The following is a 12,842-nucleotide window of genomic DNA, read 5'->3' as shown; positions in this document are numbered from 1 at the left end:
ATGACAATCATTTTGACGCTGTTAGATCTGACAAGGTGAGATCTAACATAGAGCTACAACCACATATCAGCCTTTTGATGCCACCTGCCTGTACGCTGGCTGGATTTTAACTTGTCATCACAGGACAAGCACATACACGTTGTTCCAGAAGGCTGCCCAAACGGTCAGGCTCAGCCAGTCAGGCCAAATTAGAGAGAACTATGAGAGCATCAAAGCCAGGCCCCAGATGCTGCAGCAGGATCTGGAAGCTTGTACCTCTGTGATCTTGGTCATGGTTTGGCCCCACAAAACAGCTTTACTTTTAAAAAGGGCCTCATTAAAAGCTAGTGTGGGCAGAATATTGCTGCCTGGTTGATCCTTCCTCTTAAAATTAAGATGGGCACTTGAGAATGGAAAATGCCAACATGGTGCTTGGCATCAGCTGTGCCTAGAGTTCTGGCCAGCAAATCATGCCCTGCTACATCCCCCTGACACCTTGGCCAACAGCACAAGAAACAAGAGAGGCAGATTTAAGGGCCTTTACTCAATAGCCACCTGCTGTGGGGTTATATATGGTGTGTGCTCTGGCAAGCCTCAGAGCTGGAGGGTAACGTAGCAACCCCTATTCAGAGCTAAGGGGCAGAATAAATCAGCACATTTGTCCTTCTCCAGAACAGAGAAGGTTCCCTGTCAGTGCCAAGAGGGAAAGGGAACAAAGAACCTGGCAGTCGCCCCCATTTTGAAATGCCAGACAGGATTAAGGCAGGCAGCTGAATCAGTTGATTTCTGGCAGATGGAGAAGAGGCTGAGGAAAGAGGGGTCCTGAGGAAGCATGAAAGTCACCCACAAAGCTCACCAGGCTTTGGGTAGCTAAGAGCCTTGAGAACATTCTCTGTCTCAGGCTAATGTGTGGGGCAGTGTCTTCCCAGGACACAGCAAGGGAGAACAACAGAGGACAAAGTAAAGGACAGGGACATGAGAAAGCACAGGAAGGTGAAGGGAGCTTCTCAGACAGTTGGACAGCTGCAAGTACTGCTTCACACTGCACCCGATGCTATCTCCTCACTGTGGCAACCCCCAGGTTACAGCAAGACGATGTCTTTCAACAGCCCAACCACTACAGTAACAGCCGAAGGCACAACAGCCCTCTGTGCAACTACGGGTATAGGGGGCGGTAACACAGCCGCCCTTGTGAGACCTGCCTGATTGATCTGCTGCCATTAATAATCTTGGAGAAGGTATAAGACAGACCCCTCAAGATAGCCAGGACAGCGATCGGAGTAGAGGCCTTGCCGGAAGGAAGGAAGAGCCCCAGAACCCCAGCACCAAATCATTGAGTCTCTTCTTGCAGAAATACATCTTTTATTTGGAGCTCATATCCTGCTCTAGGGATGACCAGCCCTGATCTGGCTTAGTCCATGACACCATTTGGAATCACAGCATGTGGTGGTCTGGCTCTGATGAGTAGCGCAAGGCAAAGCTCTGTGGATTTGTTCCCAGAAAGATGAGAGCTAGGGAAGGCTGCCAAAGAGGCAAACACATTCCTCCCACCCTGTTGCTTGGGCCAACTGCCTCCCCGTAGTCAGGGAAAGTGTCCTAGCCAGCCTGTCCTCCCCCTTGGGCAAGCAGGAGCAGCCCGCGATGCTGGGACATGAGTTTTACTAAGGAAGGCTGTTTGAGCTGCTCCTGCCACAGCAGGCCTCTGGAGAGCTTTCCCCAAACCTGCCTGACAGCCCCTGCTGAGCAACCCCAGGCCAGTTGTCAGAGTCTCTCCTCAGAGAGCAAACACTACACACTTGACATTAAAGGCCAGTGTGTTCACTCTAATGGCATTCAGGCAGCTGGGTAACTCACACAAAATGGAGCCTAATATGGGGCCTGCGCTGATGGCAATCATTAACCAGAGCCCTCAATTTGTTAAGCAATGTATTTACACAGCTGGAGAATGGCCTGGGATACAACTCTTGGCTGCTGGCAGGAGGGCACACATGCTTGAATGTGTGCTCCATGAAACACACTCATGTTCACTTGCACATGCTTCTGTGCCCATGCCTACCTGCTCTTGCAGGCCTCTCCCTGGCACACAGGAACGTGCCCGGTTACTTGTGATGCTCTCCTCCGTGCACCCGCCAGCCACATCCTGACTTCAGGATTACCAGGCAGACACGAATCCTGTCCACTCACACCTTAATCCCATCCAAGCGGGGCCATGGATGGGGCTGAGCTCTGCCAGCACAGAGGGCACAGCTGAAGAGAGCACAGCTTATCGCTTGCTTGTACAACTGCCTGGAGCAGGAAATTAGTTTCAGAACCTGCAGATACTTGGATCACCTCATTGCACACTCTGTTTGAGTTCAATTAGCTCCTAAAAGTGCTAGTTTGTGTTACCCACATCACAGGTAACTATGCACAGGTAGCCTCAGTCACAGATGCACACAGGCAGGCACACGTTCTCTCCTTCATCCCACACACGCACTCTCACAGAACTGTACTGTAGTCACCAACTGTATTATCACCGTTAATACAGGTGGTAAACAAGCAACCAGGTTTGAAACATATCTATCTAACTACATTAATGAAGAAGATGGTACAGATGGTGAATGGATCCAACTGCCCCAAAGAAAAGCACAGAGAATAAATAATGTGGAATTAAAAGAGAGCTTCAATCTTCAATGATCTTAGCAATTCTGAGAAAACAGAATATGCCCCATAAATCCATTTATAATGTAACAGTAGATTTCAGCATTGAAAAACACATAGAAAGTTGATAAACAGGTAAAGAATAAATTTACTAATGTAAGCCCACATTTGTTCTTAAAATACCCCTACCTTATCCTTGTGAAGTCTGGGAAAATACCCAAGATGCAGATTGTGAAATAACTTAATTTTGGACTCACGACTCCACAGAAACACAGTTCTCTTCTTTGGATGACGAGAAGGCAAGCGCAGCTCCGAGCTGTGGGAACGCCAGTCCCCAAAGGAGTGGCGGGAAAGAAGTTACCTCACACAACAATGTGCTACAAGGGAATAGTGTGTTTACAAGGGAATAGTGTGTTAAGGGTGACACGAAACCAAGCTCTGCTTAATGCTCTTTGGTCTTCTTTCACAAGAGGGAGGGTGTCAGCTCTAGTATCTTGGCATGATTAAAAAGCTGGATCAGTCTGTGCACCCTGTGAACCCATTTCCTATGCAGGGCCAATCCAACACAGGAGTCCCTCCTTTTCCACCTCTGGGCCTGCAGTTAGGAAACGCTGCTGAGCTCTGCTGACAGTGGTGACTGAGTGCTTCCTTTGCAGTGTGTGGACGCTCCTGCTAAACTCCTCTTGGATGAGAGGCATCGCATAATTGCAAGTTGTAAAGGTGCATCCGATTCCCATCACCTCCCTGTGTGGGAAAGGAATAAATCCCCAGAAGAGCCTTGGCAAAGACAGACGTCTGCCTGTGAAGCCACCCGTCAGAGATGGCTGCTTTGCCCGGGAGTGGACACAGCCAGAGGTAGTGCCAGTATCAGACACATAGAATGAAGGCCACCTCACTGCACAGCAGAGGATTTACAGAGACAATATTTTTAGTTCTACTTTGTCCTCCTTCCTTTCAACCCAGCAGGTCATTAGAAAGCCAGCGGTGACATTTTAATGTTTGGAATCATCAGCTATGAGGAAGGGAAGGGGACCTCAAGGCCTACTCCTTGTCTCTAAAATCTCTAAATCAGGGCATAGTCCTGACCAACCTACTTCCCTTCATCTGTGCCTCAGTTTACCTGCAGTTTACCTCTGCAGAGCAGGGGTAAAATACATGCACTGCCTTCACACAGGCATGATGAGTTAATGAATAGCTATATGCTGCTACCTTCTGATGAGAGGTAATTTCTTTTCAATTACAACCTCGCTTCAGGCAGATTTCAAGACACGGTCATTGACAAGCAGGACCAGCTCCTCCAGAGGAGCAGCAACTCGCATCTCGCTGCTTCTCCATCAACTCCAACAGGCCTCTATTTATTCCAGTCCCAAGCGTAGAGTGGCTCAAAGAGTAACTTTTCAAAAGCGTGTTGCTCCCCTCTCAAGGGTCTCTATTTCCTCTGCAGCTTTTTTTTTCTTCTTTTTTTTTTCTTTTTTTTTCCCTCCCCTACCACTTAATTTTAGGGAGCAGGCAGAAGACAGAGCATGGTAAGACTTCACTTTGGGACCACTCTTCTTTCTTCTTTTCCAATTTGCACTTTTTTTTCTCCCTGTTTCCTCCATTACTCTTCCATAAAAGAGTAAAAAGGTTGAAAGAAAGGCTTGTCTTTCTCCACCAAAGTAAGGCTGTTTAACACCTACTTCCTTCTGTGCAACTGTATTGATTAGACCATTAACAGTCTACAAACACATCACTTAAAAAAGGAAAAAGAAAAGAATCTTACCGACATTTGCAAATGTGTGCAGAGTTGTCAGATGGCAACTACAAGACCTAGAGAGGTGCCACTGGACAGACACCACCAAACTTTTGTTTGGAAATAACTTCAAAGCGCCTAACAGATGCTTGCTGGTCACTTGCCCAAAAACAGAAATAGGACAGCTATGGGTCCCTGCTGGTACCAGCGCTACAGGCCTTTCTTCTTCTCCCTCTCTCAAGTCTTTGAGATGTGTCTTTGAAAAGACGCTGAGTGCAAGCTTTGATTTCGCCTGCCTGACAATCTGAAGGACAGAAGCTGCATGATGAAAGGGAACAGAAGGGTTGTGCAGAGGGGCAGGCTTGTCAGTGCTCAGTGGTTAACCGGCGTAACTCACTGCCCCGGGGTCCCAGTGCACATCACACTCTAAATAACACACAGTATCTTGTGAGCACGTGAAGGCACCCACATCCTCTGGCTAGTGAGCTGTGCCTCATCCCTGCCTCCTCTCCCTCCCTGATCCTGCAGGGCCTGCACACCTGCAGCGGTCCCTCCCCAAGCCCCAGGGTTTATGTAGGGCTGGCAGGAGCGGGCGTAGGCATTAAAGGGAAGCTCCCAGTGAGCACAGGCACAGCACAACCTTATTCTCTCAACTATACCCAAGTCTAGTCTTCACTTGTTTTGAATTGTACAAAAGTGACGTGACCCTGTCCTCTGCTTCCACCTCACCTTCCCAGCTCCAACTCTCCCTTGTACACCAGGAACATCCTCCCTGACTCCAGAACAATTAAAGCTGCCTGCCCCTCAGGCCTTCTCTACTCAGGCCGGGAATCCCAAATCCCAGGGCTCTCCCAAAGCTGGTCCATGACACTTGGGCACGTGAAACCCTCTGTGGGTGGCCAGGACACCCTGACTCCCCTCAGCCAGCCAAGCTAGCACACAGCAGCACCACGCTTTCAACTTAGAGGGAACCCAAATTAAAACTGCGAAGTGAGTATTAATTATCCTGGCATGAGCAGGCTGTGAACACATGCTGACACAGTGTACTTGCCTCTGGACAAACTGCTCCAGCCTTGGAAGCCAAGCAGAGGAAGTGGGTGTATTATGGAAGAGGTGTGTGGGAAAATAGGATTTTAACACTAAGGACCAGGAGAGAGAATGGGTGCCAGGTTCTCAGAGCCATGTGAACAAAGGGAAGCAGGGAACAACTACAGTGGCCCTGTACATGGCAGAAGGATGTGCCTTGACCTGTCACCTCAAATTTGGCATTCCTGACAGAAAACACAATGGCTCTTCCATTCTGTTGTGACCTTCAAGTGTCTCTTATCCATCTCTCTCTGCTCCATAACCCAGGCATGATCCCAAAGCTACCAAATCCCTGGCATCCTCTCTCTGTAGAACTTGCCTTGTCGCTCCATAGCCCTTCCCAGTCAGCGCTCACTGACCCTGCAGGGCAGCACAGTGAGCCACAGGCACCACAGACACACAGAGCTGCCCCCAAGGCACCTGGGCATGGGGCTGCACCTCAGTCTCAATCACCCTTCTACCTTGAACCCTCTCCCTCTCCATTCTTAAGCTAGTCCTGCAACCTCAAACACATCACAAGGTGAGAGTGGAGCTGAAAAGAGGACCTTGGAGCTCTAACCCACTACCAGCTGTTTTCCCAGTGCTGTCTGGTGTGCAGAGCTCTTGGCCACCCCACAATGGCTCTTAGACAAGCTCTTATGCGACATAATAAGGGCACAGAGATTTATGAAAAGCAAGGTAGCTTTGAATCTTCTTCAACAAAGCTGAAGAAACGTGGCAGTCGCTCCTCTAGTTGCTACAGACTGCCTGAAGGTTGGCTGAGCTCTGCCATTAAACCCAATAAAAGCAGTACCAAACAGAACAATGTCTAGGGCCAAACATTTGGCTTGGCTGAGAGCTGCTGGCTACCCCAGAGGGCAGGTACCCCCTCATGCCCTGATTTAGCTGAGGACCCATTGCACTGAGCACAGCAGGGATGCGCCCATCAAGAGGGTGGTGGGTATTCACCACCAGTGAGTTCACTGCTGGCGGGCACCACCACCTCCATGGGAGGTCTTTGCCCTGCAAGAAACCCAAGGACACAACTGGCCAGGGGGATGAGGCTCTCTAGCTGCTTCCAAGGGGAAGTTTGGGTTTAAGCACTCGGACACACAGGAAAGACAAGCAGGAGGGCTTCACAAACTGATGGTAAGCTGCAGCTTGGGATCTCTGCTGCCTGAGATGTCAGGGCTGTTGGTATGTATGAATAAAGATACATCTCAAAAAACAGCATTTGAGGATCAAAGTCCAAACTCAGTTTTCCTCTAACAGTCTCACTCTGGGCAAGCCACACACTCTGATGGTTTCTCAGTTTAATTCACTCTGAAATTGTAATTGTGATATTTATCTGCATCTGGGATGTCATATTCAGCAACACTTGCAAAGCACTTGGGAGCCTCTCATGGAAGGGGAAACAGATATGTGTGTGTGTGTGTCAGTATCTGTATAAGTACACAGAGTCTTCAGAGCCTTTTTGAATTCTTTGCTCCTTACTCTGCAGCCAGAACCAGAGATTTGCACCAATATTGCTCTGTCCCCTACTATGCACTGCATTTGTGAGTAGCCCAGGGAGGCTCAGACCAGCACATCTCCTGCTCAGCTCCAAGCTGAAAAGGTCCCTTGTTTTAAGGGAAGAAAACCCAGCATGTTTCTGCTCTGGTCTTTAGGATGCAGACACTAGAGATAAGAGAGGGGGAAGTCATTCCAGGGATCTGGCCCCTGTCCAAGCAGAGGGCGTTCTCATGCACTGATAAGATCAAGGCAAGAGCACAAGGGGGTTATGTTCCGATTTAGAATTCTTATTTTATTTTTACATAGCAGAAAACATTTCTGTGATCAGGCCTGTTATCAGATCAGCCTTGAAGTACTTATCCCCTCTCTGCCTGCCCCAACAAGCTCTCTCAAGACACCTAGGGGCTTGCCAGTCGTATCTTCTACCCACCTACCACTGCTGAGATAAGCCCAGATCCACCGATCCCATTCAGTCTCCATGTAGGTGTATGTGAAGGAAGATCAAAAATAGGGCTAGATGACAGAACTGTAACCCTCACCCCAATAGAATCTGGCGATTTAAAGACTTGTGATATTACTGAAAGTTTCTTGAAAATAGGTCTCCATACTTTCACAGAACTGGTTTGTGATGAGTTTTTCCACATAGCCCAGGAGGTTGCTGCATGAGGAATTAGAGCTGCTGGTGCCTGGCCCACGACTGAGGCAGTTACGCCCCACGAGTTCACGCAGTCCTTGCCCTTCCAGAGCTAAGAAAAATACCTCGCCACACCACCCTCCACACGTGCAGCCTCCAGATGCTAAATACCTGCCCGTGTGCACGTGCACCTCTCACCCACACGAAATACCCGGTCTCCGGTTCCCACCTTACCCAGCTGATACTTTGGGGAACCAGGTACCACACGTGCACACACAGACACTGCCTGCTTCACCACGTAGCACCCATACAGGCCCCACACGCTGCACCGGCACGGGCTACGCTATGTATCCGTTATGCACAAATCCATACTTCATACACGCACCGTCACCTCTGATTTATCTCCGTTTGCCTGCCAACTGGGGCTGATCCTCCGGTGTCATTATCCCCTACAAACTAGGGCGGGAGGGAAGGAAGGGAAGAACAGAAGGGAGAAGACTTTTCCACACACACCCTCCAATGGAAGGCTGGGACCTCTGACAATTTGAATATGTTTCAAATATGAGATTTATTAATCTCTCTGCTTTAATCTGTGAAGATTCTTAAATTTGCCACATCCCAGCATCCTGCTTAAGAAGAACTGCTGAGTGAGTGGAAAGCCTGTAGCCTAACATGGCCTGAGCTGGCCCGCAGGAAGCTGGAGTACACGCAACCACGGCAGGGTGGCACCTTAGTGTTAAAGCAGCAGATGCAAAAACAAAATCCCAGAACGGCTGAGGTTGGAAGGGACCTCTAGAGATCATCTAGTCCAACCTCCCTGGCAGCCTAGCTCACCTGCCTTACAAAGAGTCCCAAGGAGCATGAACGCTTTCAAAGGCTGAAATAGTCTGTCCCAGTGCAGGGAACAGAGATACTCCATCTGATATTCCCATGGAAGGCTCTTCTGTCAGCAGAGGGACAAACAGCATTATTGGGAGGATGCAGGAGACAGCATCACCCTTCATCTTGACACACCAGCAAAGCTCAAAGACATCAGGGTAACAAAAATATCAGTCAGGATAGTATTTTTGTAAAAGTCAACCTTGCCTCACAACCATGTGAGACACTGTCCTCATCAAGAGCACTATGAAAATGCTTCATCGATATTACAAGGCTAAGCAAGTCTCCTGGCTGAGGAGTCACTGTCACCATCACCCTCACACAAACAAAGCGAGTTAGGAAAACATAATGCTTTCCCCCCAATTAAGCTATTTTGCAGCAGAAATGTGAGGAGAAAATAGAGATTCTGGATTCAACCTCCCTGCATAAACCACAAGGCAGCACTTCTCCTCTGTCTGCTCTTCATATGAGATATGAGGACAGATTCATATGAATAAACAGATGTTCATTCACAGTCTCTCCCTCCACTTCCACACTGTCTGGATTTTGCTGCCCACCTGAGTTCAGGAAGAGACTACATGCTCTTTACTTCTGATGAGAAAGCAGAGATGGTAAAGCAGGGCTTCTCAGGGCTGCAGCAGCACAAGCAACAACCAAACTGGCACCCATGGTGATGTTTCTGTCCAGACATGCAGACAGTTGTCAGGTTCCTCTTGTCACAGCTTGCTTGTCAGCCCGCTTGCACTGAGAGGCCYGGCTTCACTTCCTCCACTCTAACCACAGTGCCAAGGTTGCAACAGTGAATCTGTCTTAAAAGACCCCCAGTAGCAGTGAGGAATCTTGCCTCCCGCTCTCCCTACTAAAGGGTTTCTATCCCAGTCAACTAAGCACATCCCTGATGTGCTCTGACTCACTGAGTGCTGAGCAAGAACCCACCTATCGCCACAGCGCTGAGGTTAGAGGGCTCCTCTGGAGACTGCATAGTCCAAACCCTGCTCAGAGCAGGCTGCYCAGGACTGTGTCCAGTCAGGTTTTCATCATCTCCAAAGATGGAAACCATAACCTTTTGGGGAAACCGGATCAAGTGTTCAGCTACTCTCACAGTAAAAAAGTGTTTTYGTATATCTAGAGACAGAATTTTCCATATTTCAAGTTATGTCATTGCCTCCTGTCTCACCACTGTGAAAAAACAGCACTAAGCAGGTCTTACTGGCTGCCTTGCGGTGGGAGAAGAGGTCCATCCTTCAGAGGTACTGACCTCTCTTGGCCGTTTCCAGAGCTGGGACACCTCAGAAAGGTATTCAGCCAGGGACTTGCTACCTCCTTTCTATGCTGGGTGAATAAAGTAGAGATTTGCAATTACTTAAAATAAATAAATAAATAAATAAATAAATAAGAAGCAAAAATGCTCCTTTACCTAACAGCTCTGCCATCATGAAAAACCAGCTAGAGACTGTGAAGTATCATGTGGTATTGTCATGGAAACCACACAGGCATCTCAGGTAGAGAGATTCATTGTCTAAGTTTGGCAAGGTTGGGTAGAGAAACGTGGATTTTTTACCATCTGTCAGAAGGACCTGCTCTCAGTTTCTGCTATTCACTTTAGCACAAGCTGACCTGGGCTCTATAGGGAGCACAAGGATAATCCAGTCTCTCAGATTCTYCAGGGACACAGAGCAACCTGGAATAAAGAGTTCATGGTGTCAGGGGAAACCACCCCACTGAGGTGTCACTGACAGCCCAGCGACTGGGGGACTGCTATCAACCTGCACTAGAAATAACTGCAGTCCAAGGACATCAAGAAAAGACAAGACCAAGAGCATCTGGGGMAGGGATAAAAGATGACGATAAATAACCTGCACTAAAACACAGTGCAGGATTAGACTAGCAGGACATCTGAAGGGCAGCCCAGTCTGGGGAGAGTTTACAGGGCACAGGAGGAGGTAGGTCCATTGGTAGTAATTCAGGCAGAAGCACAAGGGCATATATAACAGACCTAGATTAATATGTGCAATCAGGTATCTGGGTCATGGTGAGGCCGCTAAAAGACAGGACTGAAGTGCTCTGTCAGAAAACATAGTAGGTGCAGAAAAACACCATCCAGCCCTGCATAAGGCTCTGGACAGCCCTATTTACTCCTCCTCCACAAGTCACCTACAAAGCACTGATGGGGAGGGACACCCAAAAGCATGAAGAGACACAGGAGCACTTACAGGGACACAAAGCCTTGCTTCCATTTTCTGTTGGGCAAAGTGCACRCCCTGAAGGATCTAGTTCTGTCATTCATCCCTCGTTCAGGGCATCATTGCTGGCTATGACTCCCATGAAAGTTGCAGTTCTATCACAAGATGTTYTCTTCTCCCTGAGACGTTTTTGTCCATGCATCGCAAACATGTGAAGGATCACAGGGGGCTCAGTAGACCAAGGCATGTGGTTTGGCTGCTGCACCCAAGCTCACATACAGCTCTCCCACAGCATCATAAAACACTATCTGACACAGAGCCAAGGTACTCATGACAGAGATGAAGGTTGGCTAAAGAGTCAGGGGATGGGGTGGTAGAAGCAAGGACTAAGCAGATCAGGCAGCACAAAGCACAAGCACAAGCAGGAGGATCTGGAGCAAAACTAGCCCTTCAGGGTACATGGGCACTCAAAAGCAAGAGATGCTCAGACACTGCCATGGCATCCCAGCTGCAAAGTCACCAAGCAACCTAACTYTTCTCCTCTGACTCATCCAGTCCCATGTCCCACAGCTCTGCAGATGCCAGGGCAGCACCTAGCTGCAGCCTTTTCCAGAGCTACCCACCAGTAYGCTTCACTCCTGCTGAACACCACTTATTGCTACCTCTGATCAACAACTCTTAGTCAAGAAGGGACCAAATGACACCCTACAGGGTAGCAATGTTTAACTGTACCAACTCACAGCATGTGACGTAGACCTTAACACCAAGGATTCTTTGTACCCTTGGTCTCCAAAATGGAAAGACCATTAATAGCCTCATCAGCACCCACCGTAAATTGTATCTGCAGTAGATGCTCCAGATTAGAGACTCCTGTTATGCAGCTGATCAAGCAAAAAGAAACCTCCAGAAATCATTTCCTGGGTTCAAAGAGAATCACCACATTTAGATATATGTGGAAAGAAACTACACCAGAAAACAACAACTTACACGAATTTTAATAACTCTAGTCTTCGCTCCACAATTCTTCTTGAGCAGCATCTTCTGAAAGAGAAGCAGAATCCAGGGATTAGTAGCAGTAGGGAACAGGAGAAGAGGAAGCTGTAAGGAGTCACTTTTCATCAATGTGTAAATAAACAATAATAAACAAGGATGGATGGTTAAGTGAGACATGAAAGACAGGACAATAAGAACTATCAAAGATGGCCATCAATCAGTCCACCTAATCCTAGATGCTGTAGTCCAGCTTTCAGTCTTTTGGAAACATGTTTTAATAAAGTACAGGCAATTACACAGAGAGGGTGATGGAACAACTGCCTAAAAGGAAGCTTCTTCTCAATTTCTGCCAATTAGCGGTTAGGCGCTGCCCTTCAGCAGGTGAATTTTTCTTCCTTTTATAAAGAAAAAAAAAAGGTCTAATTAATGTAAATGTGGATGTTCCCATCATTTAACATTTATTTTGATGTTTATTTAAATTACAAAACAAGGCAGAAAAAAAAAAAAACACCTGCCCACAGTCCTAAATGCCTCTGCTATATACTGTAACAGCTATTAAGGTTGCCCTAATGTATGAGCCATAGAGTTTAGCAAACAAGACATACTTAAAATATTTTTTCCTATGTAAGTACAGAAATATTCAGGTGAATTGCAGGTTTATCCCAGTTCTGAGACAGCATTTTGAAAGTTAGAAGTATTTTTTCCTTAAAAAAAAAAAAAGAAAAAAGATAGATAAGGCTTCAACAGAAAACAGGTTTTCCATAAAATGTACCTCAATTATTTTTTATCATAGTGAAAACTTGTGGTGGGAACATGTCAGAAAGAAACTTCTTCATCAGCTTTTGAAAGAAATAACAGATTTTCCTAACTCCTGACTGCTTTATATCCTTCACCACTGGAAAGCTATGTAAAGTGTGGGAAAACACTTTTCTTCCCTAATTTGTAACAAAACAATAGAGTCCCTTTTTTTTTTTTTTGAAATGAAATTCTTAAGACAGAAGACTGGAGGAAAAACATCCCACCATCCTACTAAAAAGGACGGTAAGCACTGAAGCCTTACTGCTTCATCACGCCCTTTTAGTTGTAGTCTTCCTCYTTTTTTTTTTYCCCAGTGGATAACAAAAGCAATGCATTGAAGGGAGCCTTGGAAACACAAAAATCTTTTATTAAAAAGAAAATCAAAACAAACAAACAAAGCACCAAAACTTTCACACACACAGAAAAA

General features: G+C 47.2%; 1 protein-coding gene across 2 annotated transcripts in view; it reads right to left on the bottom strand.

Moving 5' to 3' along the window:
* Nucleotides 1-12,842, bottom strand: part of LOC112953255 — a 54,993-nt gene that overhangs the window by 4,105 nt on the left and 38,046 nt on the right. Inside the window, exon 4 of one of the 2 annotated variants that reach the window (XM_026046283.1) lies at nucleotides 11,612-11,665. In XM_026046283.1, the coding sequence (XP_025902068.1) occupies nucleotides 11,612-11,665 (54 nt within the window). The remainder of the gene's footprint in view (nucleotides 1-11,611; nucleotides 11,666-12,842) is intronic. The other variant, XM_026046284.1, reaches the window with a different exon arrangement.

The sequence above is a fragment of the Nothoprocta perdicaria genome, unplaced genomic scaffold (genome assembly GCF_003342845.1).
Source record: "Nothoprocta perdicaria isolate Ctin4 unplaced genomic scaffold, notPer1 scaffold_43, whole genome shotgun sequence".
Taxonomy (NCBI): domain Eukaryota; kingdom Metazoa; phylum Chordata; class Aves; order Tinamiformes; family Tinamidae; genus Nothoprocta; species Nothoprocta perdicaria.
Note: the sequence above shows the minus strand (reverse complement) of the source record. Positions and strands in the feature narration are given on the sequence as shown.